Consider the following 25,466-nt stretch of genomic DNA (forward strand, 5'->3'; position numbering starts at 1 on the left):
TTTTAACTATCACGATGCTACATGGACACGTCACGATGCTACAGGACACTGTTACATTTTTTAAAAATAACTTCATCAAAATTGAGTGTGAATGGCACAAAATTTCCAGGAAAATGTATGGTCTCAATACAAATGTAAAGCCTATAAAGATAGCATAATTAGTATTGAGGTATGCTAATATGTAACACTTTGTGTCCCAACTTCACGGAATTACCCATACATATATGTCGAGCCAAAAGTTAGGCTACTTCTAAATCTGCAGTCAAGGATTCTGTAGTATAATTACGACAAAGGGTCTTACACGCTTCGGGGACCCCCCCCCCCCCCTTCATTATACTGTAAAAGTGGAAATTTTCGCAGTGTTGAAATTTTCGCGCATTTCGCGCAACCGCAAGCTAGCGCGAAAATAAAAGCACGCGAATATTTTTGCGTGCCATATGTCCCAGTTGTTGATGTCTTGATTCCGCGGAATTAATAACACGCGAAACTCTTCTTACGTGGGCAAGCGCGAAAAATTAGTCGCGCGAAAATATCCACTTTTACAGTAACCCGTTGAGGACAGACTGACTTTGCTACAACATGCATTTCCCATTGACCCCTGCTTGAGTATACTCGGGACTCGTCTTCAACGGGTTAACTGTCTTAACACATACTCCACTCCTCTCCAACCCTTCCTGAAGGACACAGGGGTAGCTACATTCGCATCATATGCAGCCTTTTGAATGTCATGTCTGCATGTACAAAACTTCGGGATGAGGGTTGATTGATAGCAAGGAGTGGAGTTGTGGAGGAACGTAACCAGACAAAGACACAAGAATTAATGAGTAAGGAAATGCCAGTCACTAAAGATAGCTGAACCAGACTGAACAGCTGGTCTTCAGCAATTGAGAACGAAAGAAATGGATGGAGAAAGTTGATGTGTACAGACAGGAAAACGAAGAGGCTTCGGAAAGAGGAGACTGTGACTAAAAGACAAAAAGGATGAGAAGTTGAGGGATAGGAAAATACAAACTTGTAATTGAAGAAAGAGAGAGAGAGGAGAGAGAGAGAGGTGGACTGGAGAAATTAAGTTACAGCTGAAATGAGACTACTGCAAAGCTGGGATTCCCCATAAATTGCATCATGGGATATTGCTCACGAGTGTATATTTGCATATCACACTTTCTTGATCTTGTGTTTGGGGTACTTCGTAGTATTTAATGCCTTACCATATTTTAGTGCTGTTCGATTGCTCAAATCTCTTGAGATAGTACACTTCATGTTAGAGTGAGTAGGGTCTTGTTTGCACTTGGGTGAAATTGTTTTTGACTGGTTAGGTTTAAAACAAGATCAGAAACACTTTTGCATGTGCATCATAGTGTAGAAAAGTATTACAATTGCATGAAATTGACATTTCAATTACCCTCAAAATTTAGGGTCAACCTACTGACTCTCAGCAATGCAGAATTTAAAGCTTTTTGATAGAAAAATGGTCATAGCTTAAATTGCAACCGGAACACTATAATTATTAAGAGGCATTGAAACTGATTGGATTTTCAGAGCCCTTTGATATGCATGTGACATGGTTTTAAAGATCATGAAAGGTAACATTGAAATTATGACTGTAATCATTTTAGAAGACCATTTAAAAAATAGTAGTGATAATTGTAAATTACAGATTTGATGTGTCAGAAGTTTGAGTTATGCTGTATTACCTCACATAAGTTGCTTAATACCTTACATCAGGTGAAGGACAGGCTAACTTGACGATCTCGAGGGAATCATAATTCCCACAACCTCCGCCAACTCTCTGTATTTTCTCCTGTCATTAGGGAAGCATTAGATCACAGATGAGTTTTACAGAGCTAATGTAGTGACACAATTTGATCATTACGAGGCTGAATGGCTGTGTGATTAATGCACCGCGGTGTAATACCCGTACATGTGTGCCGTGTGTAGCATGATGCTCAGCAGTAAATTCAACCTCTGCCTGAGTGAGGGAAAATATACGGGCATCTATTGTGCATGTAAGCACATACAAAATTAGTCATGATACTAAATTTGATAGTGTCAGTTTATTTTTCCTCCTAGTTTCGCGTAAATATGTGAATAGAAACATTTTGTATTTATATAAGTAATACAATATTAAGTGCCATGAAGTAGAATTCCTCAATATAAACTATGAATAGATGTCAATCAAATAAAGAATGTGCAAGTATCGCTTACTTATGAAAGATTTCCATTCTCAGTCTTGTTTGCAATCATCATAACAATGATGTAACTTATTCTTTAACGGCATATAGTTGAAGTGATACTACAGTTGTCTGCCACATAGGAAAATATGCATCTCTCCAGTCTATTCCTTCTTTTGTTTCCAAACTCCATTTCTATTCAATTGTTGACAGAACCTATTTGTATGTCATACTCTGCCCACATGTAAGACGTTTGTAGGGGTGCAATGTAGCATCAAAGTATCTTTGCATGTTTCTGACACTGTGATAGTGTTGCTTCTTTGAGTTTGTTGGTTACCATGCAAACTTTCTTCATTATTACAGTCTATGCTAGATGTTATTTGTTTTTCTTTGTAGGCTGTTGTAGGTCATGATCAAAGTAGGTCAGAGTTTCTGGTTTCCTTCAGGGTAAAATCTTTGTGATATCAACAGCTCTATTACAAACATTGACCTGAGAAATTCTCAATAGTTTATCGCTTGGAATTGGAAATGAATCTTTCCCTGTGAGTAGCAAGGCATGGAACTTGACCGTCATGTTTATATCTAGTGGCAGTCCTGGACCTTAATATTTAGAAGCCAGCACACTAGCATCCACTGTATTGCAGTGTTAGAGGAGAATGCTGGGCATCACCCCATCGGTGAGAAATCCCAAGAGAAATACCCATTGATTTTGATGTGCGAAATCAATAGTATAAATCTCTCTGAACGACCTTGTATGTGTTCTCTTGGAATTCCTTCTATTGTTTCTTTTGTTTGGTCACCCATTCTTTGAGTTGTGTATTGTGGTAACTCGCAATCCAATTGGTGTGATATGGTCACTTATCATTGCATTGCTTAATACTTGGCAATACAAAGAATACAAGTGTATTTCTTCACTGGTCCCCGTGGAATATACATGTACAAAATTGTATAGGCATAAGTCCCACTGTAAAGGTGGGCAAGGTCCTCATAATGTATTGGAACAGGAAAGGGCCCCATACTTCATCAAAACAGGCAAGGGCCCCATACTTTATTAAAACAGACAAGAGCCCATTCATTTTTTGAGTATTGCCTGACAATAAGTTGTAGCTGCCCTGTCGGTCAAATGGGTGCTTAAAGCACCCTGGCTGTTATTACTTTTATTTCCACTAATATTGGATTGTGTATTTTGCTATATTGTAGTAGATACTAATCTGAAGTACCACTGTATTGAGATAAGAAATATTACCTTCAAAGCCAGACTATGTCATCAGTATAAACTTTAGAACTTTATGCTGCAGAGTTTATTCCAACAATGTATTAAGACCTGTATGTTACCAAGTTTGCCAATAATTTTTAGGTTGTGATTTATTATGAAAACGGGGAGGTGACCATCGTTTATAAGTGATAAGTGAACAAATAAATTGGTATATTGTTGTAAGCCCACAACTGTTTAAATTACTTGAGTAGAAGATGCATGGGAATCTTCCACAAACGATAATGTTATGTATTCTATGTAGTATGATTTGGTAGTCTCGTTAATGGATGGTGATTACAAAAAGTTTACACAGCAGAGAACCTCTTGTGCTGTTTATCAATTTAATATGTATTTTACACAAACTGGATAAGAGCTAGTAATTTTTTTTGGTTATTTAATTCACAAATAGCACACAGCATGCAAAATTTGTGCGAGAAAACCCTGCAAAATATAGCGGTGACAGTAGTGTGTCTATAACAAAGTTCTGTGATGAAATGCAGAGATTGAGGGGATAATGCAATGAGCAAGGTTATTCTGTAGTTTGGTCATTTTATCCGACTTTGATGATATACGTCAAAACTCTGGATGACGTTAGAATTTTCCCTCCTTTTTTTCTTTGGTTGCCATGGTTTCCAGCCGGCCTTGGGCGGACAGGCACACTGATAGGCTGCTACATCATGAAGCACTACCGGTTCACGGCGGCTGAGACCATTGCCTGGATTAGGATATGTAGGCCAGGCTCTGTCATTGGGCCTCAGCAGCACTATATGGAGGAGTGAGTATCCATACAATTGACTGATTTACTATCAAATGTAGTCAAATTTATTATTGTTTCGTTTATTTGGTCCAAGTAACAAGCTTTCCCATTAAACTGTTCCTAATGGATAAACTTCAGTACTTGGTATCCATCCTGTATGCATTAATTGTTGTAATGTTGGGCAAGCCTTGGGCAAACTTTATGGTTGCCAGGAACAATCCTTGTGTAAAAGATATGCATGGAATTTGAATGTGTTTGTAAACGAGTCTATTTGGGGTTTATTTATAGGGATGATATAACTGTAGCACATGAAACAGTATAAATTCAAACAAATCAGAGCAAAATGTTGACATCTTTAAATGATGTACGGTATTTTCTCATTGTTATGCAACAGTGATACAGCTGACCTTGTGCCATTCAGTTAGACAAGGAAATGAATGCCCCTCATCTTTCTTCTCACTGTTAAAAAGGATAATCACTTTTTTCAAAGACTCTAAAGCAACTGTGAACCTCTCTCAACGTAGAGTCATTGTTGCGAATTCATGTAACTCTTGATGAATTTGATGTAGGGGATGCATTTTCTCCTTTTTTAATCAGTTTCTTGAAATGAATGGTGTTTTTTTTAGAGAACAGCATACACTCCAATTGATGATTTTTGAGGCAATAACATTGCATGTGATTTGCTTGTATGGTTTCCACTTACATTTTGCCCCTAGTGAAAACATATGATACTATACATTGTAACAATTTACAGTGTGTTTACTTTGAATGAAATGTAATTCTACTACCGTTTGATTGCACACTTTTATCAAAGTCATCTGGAATACAGTTTTCCCTGTTCCGTCATAACATGCCTTAAATCTACCCAAAAAGAAACTGGAGTACAAATATATTATCTCTCTGAAGCATGGGAATGAAATCTGTGTATTCTGACCTTAGCTTGCTATAACAGTGTGTGTAATTGTTCTTGTGTGTTTTTCTCCCTCTCAGGAAGCAAGCCAGTATGTGGGTACAAGGTGACATCTTTAGGAAGAAGGCTAGAGAGGGACAGGTTGCAAATAAGAACAGCGTGTCGAGGATACTCAGCGCTGTGGACGACATCACCATCAACGACAACGACCGGACGATGCCGTACGGGGTGAGTGGAGGAGGGGAGGGAATATATTCAAACAGTGGAATACTAGTATTCACTCTTTGGAATTCTGATGGAATCTTGATTTATTAATTTGTGTATTTTTGATAAATTATTACTTTTTCATAGTGTTGCAGGACCCCCAAGAATAGTAGTTAGTATACCACTGATAGGCTAAATAAATGAATTAAATATATTGAACCAAAGAGGGGGTTTACACTTTGAACGACAGAATGCATTGTGGAATTACATATGTGAAACACATTTCTAAATGTGTATAGAGTTATGGAGTGTTCACACACTGAAATCAATTCTCTTCTTCTGACTGCTAACTGCACATGACATTACACTTTCCATTGTACAGGACCTACAGTAGGAGTAAAACACCATTCATTTGCTGATCTTGTAATCTAGTCAGAATAATTATGTTGAAATAAATAGATATAATAGCTGCCTCACAAACTTTAATCTGTAAATCAAAATATGCAATGAAGAATACACTTACACTTGGCAGTAGTATACTATGTGAATGTACCATGGAGAAAGTAATAATGCAGTCATGTCAAACTCCACCCCTTAGTCACCTTACAGAGGTCAAACCATTCAGAGTATAAACCTGCCACCCGTGATTACGTACAAATTGATGGAAAAGACCTCTGTAGAGACCATGTTTTGGAAAAATGTGATGAAACTTTGCTTTCAGACCCATTAAAGTTATATTGATAGCATACACATTTGGGCACACGTTTCTGTATATGTTTTTAAACCAACAAGTTCTTAAATACGTGTGAGAGCCTTGAACAAAGAAATTGAAATGCAGAATAGGGAAAGCAAGCTGGAAAGAAGATGGATGGGCAGAAATGAAAAGAAATTCAAATGGAGAGAGATGAAGAGATTCAGTGGAAATGCTCAGAAAAACATTCACACCTGAAAAAAAGATATACTCAGTTGATGGATCTGTAGAAAGATAGGAGACAGTATGTAAAACGTCGAAGCCTTCAGATGCAAGCTGTTCCAAGAATGTGCACCTGGCATAGAACGCTTGCAACCTTGGTTGCTGAATAGGTGCATTAGGCAATGTAGAGAAATGTATGGTGATCTGTAGACCCACATTGGCAAGGGCATAGGACTCGGCAGGGATCCACACAAGCGACCTTGTATTACAAAATCAGCAGTAGGTGGCATGGCGAACCTTCCTTTAGGTCACATTTGGAAAGAAGAAACAGCCAGCTTTGACGTTATGCATACACTTCGTAACTCGTCAAAATGGGAACATTCCTAACCCACTGAAATAAATGAAAAAAAAAATTGTAGGAATTTACTTCTGTGAAAACGTGTTGTAAACTGAGTGGTTCATTGCTGACTCAGTTAGGCTTCATGTTTTGTCCACACAAAAGGGGATTTAGAAATCCATTATGGATTTAGAAATCCATAGCAACCACTATGAAGTGTTTTTCAGATAATCCTGGTACTTGGCATATTCATTAAAGCACACTCTATTCAGGATTATTGCAAAGTGTCAGTGTTACTGATGGCTGTTTTTGAAAACTTGCAAGGATTTCACGTTTCTCGAGGGCAAAAGATGGAGAAAAGTGAGAAGAAAAATGTGTCTAAAAAGCCTGTAGAATCTTCATCCATATTCATGCTTCCAACTTGAGGGTAAGATGCAAAAAGGGATTATTTCTTCAGGAAGTATTATTATGGGACATCAACATTGTTCACCGACTGTAAAACATGCTATTAGATGTGACCTTTCAGAAATTTGTAGGTAGTGTTGGTATGGTCTCAAATGCAGATTGCGTAATTGTATGAGTAAGGTCTGTGGTGTCTTGTTGCAAAATAGGTAGGGTTGAAATGAGGACTGTAGGATATCTCTAATACATGTCACACATTCACAATGAAGAACTGATTAGAGATACAAAGTAGGCTTGGCAAGCATTAGTTTATTACAGGCATTGTTTGTGTCTGCGTATGTGTGTAAGAGTTTGCATTTTGTGTGTGTGTATTTCTTGAAAAGGAAGAAGTGTAGAATTAACGCGAGAAATGGAGAAAAAAACAAGAAAAATGTTTGGTCCCCGTCTGCATAGTTTAAACCCATTGAGGACGGTATGATTTTGCTACAACACGCATTTCCCATAGACACCTGCCCGAGTATACTCAGGACTCTTCCTCAACAGGTTAAGTATCTGTTGCACTATTGAGAGCCACTGTACAGAGCGAGACACCTTTTGAACTCATGCGTTTTTTCCTCTCCTTGTGCCACTTCACCCATCCTTAATCATCTTCAGGCACACAGGATAGCATCTTCAGCTTTGTGACACAATGGAAAGTAATCCATACTTTATCTATTCTGACCAGACTGGGGATATCTTCCATTCATACTCACCCATCCACACCATGATATAGCCCCAGACTGGGCCCTTTGAATGCAAGCCATTGATCTTCAGTGGTGAGGGAACAAAAGCAGGCAGGTGCTTTATACCATCCAAGCGGGCGCCTCCAACTGTAGGGGAGGGTCAAGATGCCATTGTTTGAACAAAGGAGAGGGGAAGATATGTCTTTGGTGCATCCAGCCTTGAAGAGTTAACTCATGCAGAACACCTATGGGGAGAACTCAGTGTGATGACAGCACTGACTACGGAGACCGAATTATTCTGAGAAATGGGTGCACACATGTGCATGACATTCATTTTCATTTTACCTTGAGAAGAGGGTAGAGAGGGAGACAAAGCTGGAGTTGTCTAACAAACAAGCAGGAGGGGTGGAGGTGGGGTGGGGTAGGGAATAGAACACTGCTGTACCCTTCCAAGTCATTCATTGATTTTCCTCAACTGATATTACCACACTAGTTACTCCATACTCCTGGACAGCGTTTCCTAAAAGTTTTCAGCCCTGACAAGTTGCCAGTTTTTGACAATGTCAGTAAAGTTCTTGGGTTTTGATCGGCTGAGAAGTTCTGGTCACTGACTGTAATACTATGGTGATTTTCAGAGACTGGCAACTTGTCAGGGCCGACAAATTTCATGAAATGGAGCCCTGCAAGATCCTTCTGATCCTTCACTATTCTGCATGCAGAGCAAGGCCTTCTGTTTTTGACCCCACCTTGATGTCTTGATGAGATTGAGATATCAAATTATTCATTCTGTTTTTATAAACATCAAGTGACAATGTCACCTACTCAAAATTTTCATCTTTCAAAAATATTGCTGCTACTTACATTTGGAATATGTGAATAACTTGGGCAAAAGAGAGATAGATAGAGGCAGAGAACACTTCATTTGATGTACAAATGTCATGTCAAAAGTTTTTTCTTCAGTCAGTATCTCTGAAGTGTTTTTCTCCTGACTCCAGAAATGTTTTGAGGTTTGGTTGGTCCGCTCGGGTGACAAGGGCTTTAATCTCCCATGTAGCTGTAGTTTTGAATTATGTCCTATAAAACACCAGTTGCAGCTTGCATGTGTGCCATCTTGTGGGAGTTACAAGCCTGTAGTGAGTGATTGATTCATCGTTTCCTGTCATATGACCTTTGACCCCCAATTTATGGTAATACACATCGCTGTAGGAACAACAAGAACAAAAATCTTGAAAACAGAATTTCACAAATAAAAGATAGAAGAAAAAACTCAGAGAACAACTTCATTTTATTTTCTATTACTAAAGTACATGCCTCTATCACAAGATTAATTCTACCTGGTACCATATTTTGCTTGAAATGATCAGTGTATCACCTGCAATGAGTTTGCAGTCATTCCCAGAGTAGATCAGCAAGATGATGCTACCCTTGACCTGTAGTACTAATCCTTCCCGTGTGGATGAACGGACAATGATACACCTCCATGTGAGCCTTGTCCATGGTGCATTAGGGGCCCGTAAACGCCAAGTGATAATTGGCAAAGTCTGATTGTCATCGTGACCTTATGCCATGTCATCCTTTGCCTTTGTCTCCATAGCAACCTGGTGAGTCCTACAAACTCCGCTCCTCCATCAGCTCCTCGCAGACGATGACGCAGGGCGACAAGCTGCGGCAGCTCAAGGTTTCAAGGAAGGCGAGGTCGGCGACCACAGGAAGTCTCAAGTAAGAGAGAAGAAGAGATATAAACCAGACCTTGTGTTATGCTTCTTCCTCAAAGTAAATGCAAACTTATTCTGTCTCAGTCATCATATCTCTTTTTAAAAGCACAATCTTCATCACACGTTTTGTATTTTCCTTTCATGTCCAGTTTCGTGATATTGCCATGTTGAAGTGTGGCATATCTTTCCTTTCTTGTAAAGTGTGATTTTATGTAATTTTATGTTGTATATATATATTCAACACATGTACAATATTGCAGTTGAAAACAAAAAACATAGTCAATTTCATGACAAGTGAAATGTAGTGGTTCCTGATAACCCCATCCCAACACTTAGTGATATGAATGCACTCACAAAGAAACCAAAGTCTGTTTATTAAGGCTTGACCAATAAATATTGATACCCTGAAATTGATTTTTGCAAGTGACATTATACTATGATTTATACTGTGTCCAATATCCAAAGCTGATGCTACAATTAGCTCATTTTATAGCTCAGTGTTCCATTAGATGTCTTTGTGATATTCTCATGGCATATTCATTGCAGCATTACCTGCAGTTTTCATTCATACAACCTTTTGAGTGTTTTGAGCTCTGATTGGCATGGAAAAAATGTAACAACATAGCTTTGTACACTTTGTCTAAGGTCCCTGACACAGAAAGGGTTAATTGATTGGGAGACTCTGTTCAGTCTGGCATATGTACAAATGTTTTTTCTTTTTAACCATCCTGGTTTATCCCACTCCTTTCTCTCAACCTCTTCTATTCTCTTCTCCTTTTCTCATCTGTTGCTGTTTCCTCCTGTTACCCCTAGGCCTGGGAAAATAATATTTGTGGGCCTGGGAATAATTGGGAAGAGGTTACATCTCGGCAGGTAAAACTCTGGGCTGCATTACACTCTTTGGCCTGAATTCGTGAAGGTGGTACAATTTTGTCCATGGTTTATACCATGAACAAAGACCGTTGGGCGCCAAGGGTCACATGGGATATTTTGTTATGAAATCAATCATTTCGTTGATGAAATGACCATTTCGTTAACGACATTATCATTTCATTACAAAATTCGTCGGTGAAATTACTGATTTCGTAACAAAATATTCCATGCGATGCTTGGCACTGCATGGTCTTTGTCCATGGTTTTAACCATGGACAAGATTGTACCACCTTCATGAAATTCGGGCCTCTGTGTACCAAATTATAGTAATAGAAATGATGATGAGAATAGAAATAACAGTGATAATAGAAATAGTGACAGTGATGAAAGTGACAATTTTCCTGCACTTTGCACAACAGAAAAATATTTCAGCATGCAAATATTTTTGCTTGATATATATTTGTACTATATGTACTATCTTATACTTTGATTCCACAGAATTAAAAACACACCTGTCTTTATCTTACCTGACACAGAGCGAAAAATTCTCACACTAAAATGTCTGTGTTTACAGTATGGCGATAATGATAATGAGAACGGTAGGAATAATGAAAATGATGATGGTAGTAGTAATGATAATGGTAATTATACAATTTGTTACTATGACCATGAATATAATGACAGTGATATTAGTGATAGTGCACATGTTTTGCGGAGTGCATATTCCCATGAGTACCCCAACATGCTCAGACACCTCAGAAGAACTGTTATAGAGAAAAGAATAAGAGAGAGAAATGAAATACGGCAACATGACAGCATGGATTGGAACTAAAAATCAAAGGGTAACTGTTTGTTATATTATAGAATCTTTTGGCGATGAGAAATTAATACTGACTTGCTCCCACAATTTATAATCGCATTTGTGATCGTGATATGCAGAAATTTGTATTGTTCACGTAAGGATACAGTGGCATTTGATGCTACAAACATGAGTAGCATGCTTCAGTGTTCTAGATGTTGGGAGTATACGCATTCCCCTCAGTGGTTTAGTTCGTTCGATTTCAGACCAGTGGTACTGAAAAACAATTTACGCAATACTTAAATATCATGCATAATATGCTCACAAGAACAGAGAGGCTGTAGGTCTTTTGAAGTAGTACTGATCTTTGTGGTTAATGGAAATGTGAGGTCAGATATGTAGTCACCAAAATATAGATAATCTTGAATAGACGTCTTTCTGCACTTTTTGGCTCATATCTTGTGAATAGTGTCTTAGATTTTGTTTTGAAAGGTTAGGCAAGATTTTAAAATGCTTTTTTAAATGTGATTGCCATTCAGTATGACAGGACTTAGTGTTGTGATGTCAGAATAATTCTGAGAACAGCCCAAAAGAGATTCCTTTTTTGTCTGTTAAGTCAAGATAAATTAATGTACTTCTTCACTTTTATCTGTGTCTGAGCTTGTGTGTGCCCCCAAATCTCATTGATAAATACCTTCAAGTCCATTCATTATCTCTCAATACCATGTGAAGCCCAGTCTTTTACTCGCATTACCGTATTAAGTACTCTGATTGAGTCTGCCATGGCTTAAGCTTCCTCCAGTGGCAGTATCCCATCATAACTGAATACTACAAGCCTCTCAATTGTTTCATCCATGTTGTTTTTTTCCCCAGGATGGAGGACGGTAAAATCCACACAAGGTCAACCACGCAGCCCATCAGGTTAGTATTGATTTGTTGGTCAGTAGTCGAGCCTACGTGGTGTAAAGTGTCTGGTGGAATACAGTGAATCTTTGTTGTTGGGTGTGCTTATGATTGGCTGTCTGCCCTGAATGTGCAGAATTCAATTTTAGTTGACACCAGTCATTTACTGCACCATGCAGTGTTTGGCACTTAATGACCATGCATTTTTTTGATTAAGTGCTGTCCACTAATCACAGAAAAAAAAAAAAATTATTTGAGAATACAAAATACTGATAATTTTCAGAGGTATTGATAGAACATGTGTCATTATGCATCCATCAAAAAAGAAGATGACGGAGAACATAAAAGCCTTTCAGTCATGGGACCTATAAAATTGTGGCTGCACTTTCATTGCTTAATAACAATTTTAAAAATGAGTTGAGCACATGACAGTTTTGATAGTGCTGTGCACCTGGGGAAAAGGGACAACTTATTATTATCATTATTATTTTTTGTTTGCTTTGTGTGTATTGCTCATTATTCACCAAATGTTCTTTCTTTCTGTGAGGAAGATACTCCAGGAATAACACTGCAGGCCACAAGATATGAATAATTCTCACAATATTCCTTTGTGTAAACTGATTCGTGTGTTGCACATGTTTCTAATTCGGTTTGATGGCCAGTTTCTAATTCGATTTGATGGCCAGTTGTTAATGGGCTATTGGGAATTTGACGTTTTATAATAGCATCCAATTTTATTTTTGATGCTTTTAGTTTCTATAAAGGTCATTACCTATGTCTAATAGCAGTTATTACTCTCTTATTACTTTACATCAAATCTTCAATTCAAATCCATTACAATTGCTGACATTGATACTTTTCTTTTTGTGTACTCACATCTCTTGCAACGCTCACTCTGTTATATTTATGCCCTATGGCAGCACAAAGTATTCAGAGAACTCATAAATTGAATTTTGTGAAATCATGCTTTGATTTGCTGTTGTTATTTTTTTCTACTTTGAACAAAATATTTGATTTTGATAACAGTCCTCAAGTTCTGCGCACTTTTCTGAGGTATTGTATTTTGCATCTCAAGTGTTTGGAAATAATTTTTCTCGTTTGCATCTTACTGACCCTCACTCTCTTAACTCACCACACTCCCTGAAAATTGATCAGCAAGTGTTGATTGGTAATTATAGTCTTGATGTAGTAGAGTGATAAACTGCAGCCAGCCTCACTGACAAAATGCTGAATAAAAGTTAGATCAAACTTGCTAACAGGCCAAACTGCCATATGTGAGAAATTTTGTCTATGCTCAACTTACAGTTATAACATTTTCCTGTCAGTGAAGAGGAACTGTGTAAAAGTGTGGAATTCCATTTGTAATTTAAGCAGAGTTTTGAATAGAATTACCCTCAAGAGTAGATTGTCAGCATAATAGTGGTAGTAGATGTCAAGTAATGGAGACCATTCCATGAGAGGCACAGTGGAGATTCCTTTAATAACCTTTAATGATGTCGTTTAAGAGATAGTTATATGTCAGTACCATCTACTAAAGACTTAACAACCACTTATAAGCACAGTGGTAATGGGTGTGCTAGGTTAACATGATACGTCTCTATCAGCTCAGCACCCGTTCTGTTTACTTCCCAGCTCAGTGTGTCATTAGACTTTATTCTGCGTAGGACAGGGTTACGGATGAAATGAAAGGGACCTAAAATCTCAAATGAGTTCTTGTTCGACTCTTCCTGGAAAAATATCCCAATTTTATTTCAGACATAATGTCAGACATAATGTCATACAGGAGTGCTAACACACACATTTATGAAGACATGTTTGCCTAGAACAGAAATGATTACTCAATATGCCGTTGTACAAAGAAAGAGCCCCTTACACACACACACACCAATACAAAACAAAACAAAGCAATGCAATAATGGAAGAAAGTGAGGAGATTTAGAGAAGCCTGCATCTCTACTAAAACTACATTGTATATCTTATAAAGCTTGGGAAGGATTTATCACTAAAAGTAGAAATTATCTTGCTTGTATATTTCTTTTGAAAAGGAGCGATAGTGATGGTTACGTGACCAGAGTCAAATTATAGCACGTAAAAAGAAAAAATGGATATTCTGATAATGCACTAATTTTGTCATTGAACAGAATGTACATATTTTTGTTTAGCTTCCTTTATTTATATGTAAAGATATTGATATATGTGGTGTATAATCTATATATCTATCAAATTCTTGCATGATGTAATATGGGATCCTGGGAGTTGACTGTAAGAATCTCATCCCTTCAGATTTACGCTTAGTTGGATCTGAGTTTGGGCATCTGTGTTTCCTAACAGAGAGTTAAGAAAGACAAGAGTAAATGAACGGGAGAATGTTATGTTTGAATAGTCTTGTTATTGATTATTAAGAGTAGCATGCAAGTGTGTGCTTAGTGTTTACAATATAAATGCATTTTGTATACTATTAACACGTATACTCTCTTTCTTGCATTTAATAGAGATTTTAATGGAGAGAATGATTGTTTCTGTACACTTGAAGAAATAATGTCTTCTACTTTCACTACTCAAAAGTGACCATAAAATTCCAAGCATGCCTTTGACGTATTTGAGATCTGTCATTAGTCACCCATAGGTTACTTGTAATCCCCCTTTGTTGGAATGCAAGTGTGTGATGTGTATAAAATTGTACAATGTCCAGTCCTAATATAACTAATGATGAACTTTACTCTGGGTTTGGAATTAATGTAGTCTAGCGCTAATCAGTGTACCAGAACTTACAATAGACAGTTTCCCTTTTGACAATATTGCATTTGCTTTCATGGCAAAAGGCAGACACAGTAGGTAAGTTATTGCTAGCCATTTTTAAATCCACAGACATGTTTCCATGTCACATAGTGTTCTGCTTCCAGTGAACTATGTTTCTGACATCCCAACACACTAGCAGTATGTGTAGTAAATATCAGTATGGCTCTATTTGCTCATTATGAACAAGAAACATGAACAAGAAATGGTACAATGCGTGGATTTGAGTTAGAACTTAATTCTTGTTACCTACTTTCATGACCTTTACCTCAATTGGTGTTTGTCAACAGGAATTATCAAGTACTATTTTGTCTGGAAATGGTTTTGCAAATGGCGTAACATGAATATTTTTGTCTTACCCCCTCCCCCATTTCTCAACCATGCCTTTCACTATTTTATAATCCCCAAACATACCTTAAAACCTTTGTCCCCTTGTTGATTTCATATACCTTCCAACATACACCACACACCCCTCATTGTATCATCTTTACATCACTTATACCCCTGCTTCCCTTCTGAACGATGATGTCGCCATGGCAACAGGAGCAAAGCAAGTAGTAAAAAGTAAGAATGAATGTTTGGATTGTCACGTCTAGATTCTGCTGTGGTATGTCACAAAGGGCAAAAATGGTTGGTTGCTGTGCAAGTTGTAAAAGTTTGCTGCTTCATATTAATACAGCATCTTGCTTGGTGAGCCTTCATTGTTTGTTTAAATTCTGTTGTTTGTGTATGCATTTCATTGCTGGTTTGCATTTATCTTCGCTCTACACATTATTGGCAGTTTTAAGATTTAGGAGAGCAAAATTGTATATTGCCACCAGAAAAACAGTATTGTCACAATTTCTGTACCATTAACCCTAAAATGGCTGGGGGGGGGGGGGGGGATGGGATCTGCCTTCCCCTGATTTAGCATAGCCAAAAAGGCCCGGCCTGATTGGGGATAACATATACAAAACCTACTGGTTGTTAGACTGGTCTTCTTAATGAATCCTCTATCATGTTTATCTATCTATAGTTACGTTCAGACGACAAGCCTTAAAGGGGAAGGCTAGTAACTGATCAGTGGGAATCAGTGGAAATGCTGGGAGATGATTGTTCCAATCCTTATGGGATTCATTCAAGAGTTCATTGTATATCTCTTGTTGTGTGAAAATGATTTGCTTCAGAACGGTCTCATATTCAAGTAATGTGCAGATTAATGCTCCGTCACTGACCAGGGACGCTAACCTGGAAGCATTAAACTGCACATTACTTGAATATGAGACCATTCTGAAGCAAATCATTTTCACACAACAATAGATATACAATGAACTCTTGAATGAATCCCATAAGGATTGGAACAATCAACTCCCAGCATTTCCACTGATTCCCACTGATCAGTTACTAGCCTTCCCCTTTAACCTCGAGGGTAGGAAACCTTGAGGTTAGCGCTTGTAGTTAGGGGCCGTGAAGATGCACTCGTAGTTAGCTAACCTCGAGGTTTGCTCGATGTTAAGAGCCACAAGAAATCTTATGATTATCGCTCTAACCATGAGCCGCGGGGGGTCCCCACTCGTAGTTAAGCACCATGTGGACACAAAAATCAACGCACTCAAAGGGGCAGGAATTTGACCTCGAGGTTTCGTAACCGCGAGGTTAAGATTCGTCGTGTGGACACACGTCGTAGTTAGGGGGCAAGAGCTTAACATTGAGGTTTCATAACCTCGAGGTTAGGATTTGTCGTCTGAACATGATTTATATTATGGGTTGTGCAGGAGCAGGAATAGAGGTCAGTTGACCAATGGATGGAGTGATTTGACCCATTTTAGGAAAAATTTGAGGTGATGCAGACAGGGAAAGGCAACATCTCCAAGGATAGTACAACATAGTTCTATCCAGTTTATCTAATGTTCTGAAGGCCTCTAATACTCTGAGAAATTAACTATTACAGTGACAGTTAATCTTTCCTGAGGAAGAAAATTATCCACTTATCTTAGGGAAAGTGTAGGTGAGAAAAATTATGGGGGAAATTTTAGTCGTCGTTGTGGATTCTCAGGTATACATTTATTTATTCATTCTTCTTTTTTTTTTGGGGGGGGGGAGGGGGTGGAGACAATACTTATTGAATGTCATACACGATGAGTATAAACCTAATAAAGGAACACCTTAACAAGAAAGGTCCTGAGTGTTTGATTTCAGCTTATGAAAGATTTGTAGAGGAGCTGTTTCTGTGTCTGTGTGAATTAGGAGGAAAAAATTTACATGCAGGTTATCCTTTTTGAATGTTACCACAACAGCAAAGAAAAAATGCTGCATGCAAAAGTGCCTTAAAAGTTGCCAAAAATAACATTGCTTCTATTTTGTAATTGTGTGTTTGTGTTTGTTCACTTCTATTAATCTTGATATAGAATTTTAAAAGAAAAAGAGAAAATGTGCTGCAAGCTCTGAGCTGGAGTGTTAGTTTATCTTGCGTGTAGCAAATTTGTGTTATAGCAATCAGAGCATGTCTGAGTCTGTATCTGAGCAAAAATCAGTTGGTTTTGTTTTGTTTTGTTTTGGTTTTTTGCACTTTATGGAAACCTAAACCTAAAGATGGCCTCTTTCTAGAGATAACATACTGTGTCATCCCTTACCATTTCTAACAACTCCACTTACACATTGTAATGAATAATTTTTCTCATTTGTTGAGCATTGTGTCATTCTGTGCACAGATCATCATTTTTATTTGTCATAGGTAAAGTAAAGTAAACGGAGAAATGCATGCATATTTATACATATCATTATTATCAAATCACCATTAAGATTTGACAATACTCTTAATATGTTGACCATTCTCATTCAAAGAAAGATACAATTATATATATCCATATGCATATATTTATCAATCTGTCATCGTGGTGATAGTGTACTTGATACTGCCTAATGAAAAGAAATGCCAAAGATGTATAACTTGTATGGTAAGGACATTACATTCATTGCAGAATATTTCACCATTAATTCCACTTCACTGATGTTTCATTGTGCCTATAGTATTGGCTGGCTAAGTGTGAAAAAGGTTTACATGTTTATATGTTAACATTTTGTAATTAACAAAAAAAAGTAATTCAGGCTACTGAAGAATTCTTGGAGGGAACAGAGAAAGTGTTTTAGGCTACGGATACGATAACTCCCTGAGCACAAGCTGTAAGCAGTTCAGATAAAATGCCACAAAGAATGTGCATCTAAGCATTGATATCAATTTGAAGAGTACATGTACCAATGAAATCGAAATGAACTGTTACAGAGAAAGAGTTTTCTGTGTACAATAAAATGGAATCTATGGTGGAATGTGTTCTAGAACATCTGTACATTTTGTAGTTTCCCCTTTGCCTTTAAAAAGAAGTAAAACAATTTTTTACAAATCATTTGTCTTCTTCTTTTCACAACTTATCCAGGATTTCCTCAGCCACAACCTCTGCGACCTCTCCTGCCAAATCTTCCAAGGCCATCCCGTCCACCCACGTGTCCAGTGTGCGGCGGTCAACCAGGCACTCTGCGGCTGCAAACTCAGCCCTCAAAAGGTAAGAAAGAAAAAAAAATATGGCATCAGCAGATGCTTCCAGTTATGAATGTCAATCTGACAAGATATTGATGACATTATGATTACTATCTAACAAGAGGGAGGGGAGGGGTATTGAGGGAGAAAGAGAGGTGTTTTTTTTTTTGGGGGGGGTGGGGGAGTTCTACGGCTCCCCGCCATATGCTTATCCTGATTAATCTTTCTTGCATTGAGTTGTTTTATTGCAACTGATTGACAAACTGCCCTTCGTTGACGTGAATACACACCAATAATCCAGTGTGAAGAGTTATAGCCATGAAAAAAATCATGGCCATATGTACTCTAGTACATACTCGAGTATGATGTCCATGATTTTTGTCATGGCTATTGCTATGAACAGTAAATAATCGGTGCTTATCGATGTTGTAGAAGAGCAACTTGTCAATCAGTTGCAATGTCAAAGTTAGCAAGTGGTAACAAAGAAATGAAAAGAAAAGTATGGAGATGAAGTCTTGAAATCCGACTCTTAGTGGATAAAAGGGGGAAAAAAGACAAACAAATTTGTATTAATGCAGACACTAGTCGAACACAGCTTGGGGGCATGGTGCACAATATCACCAAACACCAGGTTCATTCACACACTGTGCTGCAAACCCTAAACACACATGCACACCCAATCCAGCACTCATTCCAAGCCTTTAAGCTTTCCAGCGCTTTCCCACCGTAGCACTTCAGGGCCCCGTTTCATAAAAGATGTTAGGATAGCAACTCTTGCTGGAATGACAACTTCCAATAGCAGCAGCCAATCAGGAAGCTGGATTCTTGTCGTTACCACGACAATTGCCATCCCAGCAAGAGTTGCTATCATATCAATTTTTAATGAAACGGGGCCCAGAACTCGGCCTGACACCACCTGTGTTGAAATGCAATGAGACATTCACCTCGTGCTTCAATTTGCACACTGCTATCAACCAGCACCAGCCTTTTATGAAAAAAAGAAAGAAAGAAAACCCCACCTGCGTTGAAATGATTGCAGTTTGAACAGAATGTACATTTACAAAGCTGAAAGAGCATTGCAAAGAAAAGTGAATCAAGCTGCTCAGCAAAGTGATAGTTTCTTTGTGGTTCTTCCCAATGACCAGTCTGCCCACACTGTTCTGTATTGAGATGAAACGTGAACTCTGTTTTCAGAACTTGCTGTTTCTCCATATTTCTGCATCATCAGTGGCTTTACCACTGAAAGAAAAATACTCCAGATAGTCTTGTCAATAGTGGGTTGGTGTGGTGTGGGAAAATTGACATGTCCATTCCCTTATTACATTTTCAGTGCTGTTACCCTTTGTGATTGAAATGGGATTGTGGTGGTGGTATTAAATTCAAGTTTGACCTCTGAATTTAAGTGTTGTGTTGATAAATACACTCTTATTTAAAAAAAAAACACAAATGTGTCTACATCCTGTCTATGCACATTTTGCACACAACATAATTGATTAGCATTAAATTTTTAATAACATGTTGAGTCTCAGCACATTAACAGAGAATAATTAGATGGATGTATGTGTTCTGTAGCACATTGGATGGTTTGATGCAACTCACACAAAACTGACAGGTTTTCTTAAGCTTGTAATAAGGACCAGTATATAGGGTATACAACAGTGATTAAAATGCTGCTGTGTATAAACATTCCACATTTATTACTCGTCATGTGCAAATTTTTTGTCATCTTCTAAAGTTATAACCAGTTTTACCTCCGTACCTGTTGTGACTCCTTGCAAACAAAGAATCATTTAGTGTTTTTCTGTCAAGAAATTGAAATATAGATACGGTGTTTTGTGTTTGACTATCCCTTTGCTTGTGAAAACTGTTAATTGCTCTTCAGCAAACCATCCAGCTAATCTAAGAATCTCTCGTCATCTTGTCAGTGTCATTCTTGTTGTACCATTTTTTGTGAGAGCTTTGTCATTAACAAAGGAATAACTTCTTTGTACCGCTCCACCCGACCCCGCCCCGCGCCCTCTGCCACAGCTCGGTCCGGATTAGCAAAGAGTATAGCACAGGACATAATGCGGGCGACTACACCACCAGTACCACGTCCTCATCACTGAAATACACCCGTTCCACACCAGTAAGTGGTCCTCTCGCCCATCCATCCCTCCTCAGTCATCCCCACCCTCTTTCATCTACTTGTAGCTAACAAAAGACTCCCCTGTGGTTATCCTGTCTCGTGCTGTGTTCACTAATGTTCATGTTTCTGATGATTTCTTCCTTTCTGTTCTGACTGCATGTGTTGCTGTATCAACCATGATTCTTCTAGATATCTAACACATCTGAGCTCTTTGTCTGAAAAACTTCCTCCTTCAACCATATCTATTTTTGGTGTTTAGTCTCATCCATGTTTGTCTCTAGACACAAAGTTTCAGTTTCAGTTTCAGTAAGTTTTATTTCTCCACTTGTACATAACAGAAAATAATATAAGAATATCGAACATATTAATCACAAGTCATGAAAATATAAACAAAATTTCGCATTACAAATATATAATCATGTGAAATAATACATAAATATCCTTTCAGATCTTAAAGTGTACAGGTGGAGGAGACCGTTATCAAAGTCTTCTTGTCTGTCTGTGTACAATACATGTACATTTCCTTCCATTAATCTTCACAGAACAGATGTCTGTTGCTCAATATCCAATCTTTATGATCTCCTTTAGATTGCAAGATGAATGGGCCTATAGGATTAAAAAAAAAGAATCAGTATGTAAGCTAAACTAAACTAAACTAAAACTAAACAGAAGGGAAACATTATGTGGGGCTTGGTCAATTGGCCAAATGATAAGTGAGTAGCAACAAGACATTGAGAATATGATTTTCATTGTTCCTTTGCTTTCTTAATGGGGTTAATAAACTGAGGATCTTATTGCATCTTCAAAATTCAACCTGTTGGAGGTGTATGTGTGTTTGTGGGGAGGGGGGGGGGGGGACCACTTTAACTCTAAGATGGTTGCTATGATAAGTCTTTTTTTTCTGACTATGCAACACTCTGTACTGGACAATATTGCAACTAATGTGGTGGCAATAATGCCATACCTTTTTAATGTTGTAAAATGGACAAAGCAACTTCAGCTGTGTACTTCTTGGCTTTTTCAGACTTGATGGTTCTGTCTCTTTATTTCTTACCAGTACTTTCTTCATCTAAGCCTTTCTATTTAAGGGTCTCTTTTTGTTAATAGTGTTGTTCACTGTGAAGATCATCCTAACATAGCCAAAAAGATTTGTCAATAATCATCTATCCTTTTGTGTGTACATTAACATATTTTGCCTAGACATGGCATTTATTTTCATTCTAACAAACGAAAACATGTAGAGTTAACATTCCACTTGTTTCATGTTTGAATCTTGCATGCACTTGTTTTCCCTTTATCACCACCCATTCTTTCATTGTTTCTGAACAAGAGAGTTAATATCCAGTTCCTGTGTGAAGCTTTCATTCCTAACTCCTCTCCTCAAGTCATATGCCATGCCTAACTTACAGATAACATTGCATGTGTTATGATGTGTGAATTGTACCAAACAAATGGAGATGGTTCATCTTGATATTGTCAATGCATTTCTTTCCAAACAGGACAACAGAATGCATCCATGGAGAAATATAGCACAGTTATACTGTTGTAAAGTACAAATTATAATGTTTCACTAACTACGGATTAATTTTTGTTGTAATTTTGATGATTTGTCATTTTATTTGGCTGCCATGTGTATGTATACAACCATGTTTTGAATCTGTTTTACAGGGTGCTTATTACAGGAGTACCAACCCCTGCATCCATGATGATTTGAATAAATATTTCTGACAAAAATCAGACTTTCCAACCAATCTGAATTTGGAGGAAAGAATCTAAATTTTGACCATTCCCAGCTCTTGTTTCAGTAGGATTTTCATATTTTTCTTGATAATTTTACCACACACTCCTATGGGAAGTGCTCTTCTTTTCCTACTTTTGAGCTACATGTAAACCCAAACCTATTTTTCAGTCAGAAAGGTTAGGAGGTCTGCCTGTGAATATAACAATGTGATTTAGCTTTGGTTGGCAAGAGAGAAATGATCATGTACTTTTTAAAAATTTGTATGGTATAACATTTGACAAAATAAATGAAGGCTTGATAAGATTGTGTAAGTATCTTTGATACACATTTCTTTCTTTTTTCTTTTGCTGGTATGTCACCTATACCTCCCTTCCCAGTACTGCTTACTAAGAGCAACACGTGGCTTTGTATGTCACAGTGATTACATTTTAGAGTTCATATACTGCGGTATGAGTTGGTGGTAGATAAAGAAGTTGATTGTAGTTTAGCAATTTTATCACTTCATGTATCACATTTTTGCTCTGATTACTGGCAGAATGATTTAAGGAATCAAAACACTGACCTGCACAAAACTGAAAGACTGTAAAGTTTGCTAGAGTCTTTCATCGGCCTGCATCTGTTGTTTATTTACATATTTCTACCTTGTATTCAAACAGACACTGTACCTGTATGTACTGATTAACGTGCATGAATCGTGAAAAAACTCCCCCAAAAACTGAACAGTCCTATTGTGGCAACATCATCTATTGATAGATAAATCTTGAATCAATCCATCGTGAGCATTTTCAAATGCTCTTATGTAGATGTATGTATTATGAATGTTGTTAGTGTGATATGCACTCCTTATTGTGTAGGCATATAAGTCCACAAGCTTTATGTAGATCACCAAAATGCATGCATTTGACACTGATTCGTGTCAGTCCTTAGCCTACGCATATTTAGCCAGAATCATGTGATATTTAGCATAGGATGCATGAATAAAACAGCTGTCACTTTATATCTGAACAGAAATGTAAAACCATCCTCAGGGATGCCATCTCGTTCATTTTTCCTTTTTTTCAGTATTTGTACTATTTTTTTTTTCCAAAATTACTGCAGCTTTCATCCATAATACTGTCTTTCCCAAATTGTATTACTTCACATATCCATTGCAGGAAAGTAAGCATTTTTAAAAAACCAAATAATAGAATTTTCACCCCTCAGAACAATGCAGTGCTGTTTATAACATGTGCATCTCTCAAACAGAAATGTAAAGCCATATAAAGCAGTAGAAAAACAAAAAACAAAAAAGCAATTTAAGAATAAAGCTCCAACGTGGTATGAGATTATGTTCTAACCATCACCCGTTTTCTTTTTCAAATACATTCTCCTTCCCTCCGCTACCTGACAAAGGCACTAATAGCTAGTGGCAGGTTGAGATATCTCGAGGCCAACTTAGCCAACCACCCAAGGAGATACATATACATGTACGACCCAGGACAGCCTGTCTACCCAGATTATGTAAACTCCCAGTTTTGTGTCTTTGTGGTACGCCATCACAGTTGCCTAATGAGTTGGGCACGTTTGCTTGCGTGCCAGAGAGCTATAAATGTACATCTGGCGTCGTCCTTGTTTTCTCGTGGACATGTTTTTGTGTCGAGCTCACTTTGATTTTAGCTTTGAAGGTCTCGCTGCCTGAGAATCCCTACTTTTGATTTTTTCCCCCATTCTGTAGACTGTCTTTCCTCATTACACTCGTCTTTGGTTACATAGCCCTCTCGCTCGGCACTGTATACTTTGTGTTTCAGAAGGTCAGCCTCATATCTGTGGCAAAGCATTATTATCACCGTTTCATTATTGGCTTGTTTGCAGCTTCTTGCTTGGTGTCAGATGTTGTACTGAAGTTAATTCCGTTGTTTGTCTCAGGTATGAATGCAGGTATGGCTAGAGAACTGACTAAGAGGAGATGAAAACAATCTAACCTTGCCTGGAAAGCTTTGCTGCAGTGAAATCGTACATTTGCTGCCTAAACTTTAGGGAGATGAGGCAAACAGTAGTGTTGAAATTTTGAAACAAAATGAAATGAAAGAATTAAAGTCAAAATTGTTAGTTGAGTCCTATCATAGAAGGCTCCCAGTTGATTGATGTATTGTTGCTTTTTAAACCCAAATTTAGCAGTTTCAGTACTAGATTCATCAGAAGGTGCAAGCAGTAGTTTTAGGAAGCTGGAACCCCGTCACCAGAGAAGTGGCTTTCAAGCATGGCCACGTGATCATGTAATCATGCTTCAGCCCCCACTCCCACAAAAAAAAGAAAAGATAAAAAGAAGAAAACTTAACAGACAGTTGTCAGAGGTATACGTTTTCAAGCTGCCAAGAGGGCCATTCATCTCTGTGTATGTTCCAGATTTTGTTCATATGATTTAAGAATGTGTTTTCCATGATTGTTTGCTAGAAATCAGTAAACATTAGAAGATATAATTTTCCAGCCAAGCCTTCAGGTAGAAAAGAAAATTCAGTCAGTTGTTATTCTGTATGATAGACAGAAATAGACTGGAACACTTTTCTTTTGTGCTTCTGAATAGGAACAAAGGTCAGAGGTCAAGAGTTATGAATTTTATCTGACATGAATAAAGGGTCGCGTGTGTAGGAGAATGGTTAGTGACTGACTGCATGAGATGGCAGAGGCAATCCAGTGGCTGTGTGTGTAGAATTGTTATCGTTGTGTTTTTTCATCTATCTGTGTGCGTGCAAAGTGTTGATCTTGGTATCTTGAATTCTGTTTCAGTTGTCAAATCTTGAATATTGTGATTAGTTGGAGCTGTCCTGTTAATTTTTGCTAGCCCTACTCAACCTGTTTGTCTTGACTGTGCAAGAGACTGCTGTATGCTAATATTTCTGCTACCAGAAATATTACTGTGAGGTGGCCCCTTACATGTACATGCTTTCCGTACTGCTCCTTTCCTTTTGTGGACAATGCAGGCCTCGCGCCGATCACGGGTTGCTCCCGCCATTTGCCGCTGCTACGAAATGGTCCAAGTTTGGTAAAAGAGGCACGGCTTGCCTTGCATGGCAACTGCATGCATGAAGCTCAGCTGACATGAGAAAGGCTTGCACTGTACATGTGTGTTTTACAACGAGTTGTTCTCACACATCGGTTGAGCATGCTTCCCCAGTTTTTTCTTTAAATAGGAAATGGTGCATTACATGTAACCATACATGTTTTCATATATTACTGACAAATTTATGAAGTGTCCATGAATGCCTCTCACATATTCTAATGTGCTCATGTCCGTGGAAGTGCATGGCCACTTTTTATTGTCACATAAGAATTATGCCTTCAACAGT

At 37.9% G+C, this 25,466-nt stretch overlaps 1 protein-coding gene across 7 annotated transcripts in view; it reads left to right on the plus strand.

The window, feature by feature from the left end:
* LOC139728138 (dual specificity protein phosphatase CDC14A-like) overlaps window positions 1-25,466 on the plus strand; it is a 75,102-nt gene that overhangs the window by 43,223 nt on the left and 6,413 nt on the right. For 2 of the 7 annotated variants that reach the window (XM_071639098.1, XM_071639102.1), the window contains exons 9-16: window positions 4,063-4,201; window positions 5,174-5,321; window positions 9,266-9,390; window positions 11,932-11,979; window positions 12,988-13,014; window positions 15,301-15,321; window positions 18,171-18,296; window positions 20,300-20,399. In XM_071639098.1, coding sequence (XP_071495199.1) covers window positions 4,063-4,201; window positions 5,174-5,321; window positions 9,266-9,390; window positions 11,932-11,979; window positions 12,988-13,014; window positions 15,301-15,321; window positions 18,171-18,296; window positions 20,300-20,399 — 734 coding nt within the window. The remainder of the gene's footprint in view (window positions 1-4,062; window positions 4,202-5,173; window positions 5,322-9,265; window positions 9,391-11,931; window positions 11,980-12,987; window positions 13,015-15,300; window positions 15,322-18,170; window positions 18,297-20,299; window positions 20,400-25,466) is intronic. The other 5 variants (XM_071639103.1, XM_071639099.1, XM_071639100.1 and 2 more) reach the window with 5 other exon arrangements.

This window comes from Diadema antillarum, unplaced genomic scaffold (assembly GCF_040938485.1).
Source record: "Diadema antillarum isolate AM-2024a unplaced genomic scaffold, OU_Dant_1.0 seq00000166_RagTag, whole genome shotgun sequence".
Classification (NCBI taxonomy): Eukaryota; Metazoa; Echinodermata; class Echinoidea; order Diadematoida; family Diadematidae; genus Diadema; species Diadema antillarum.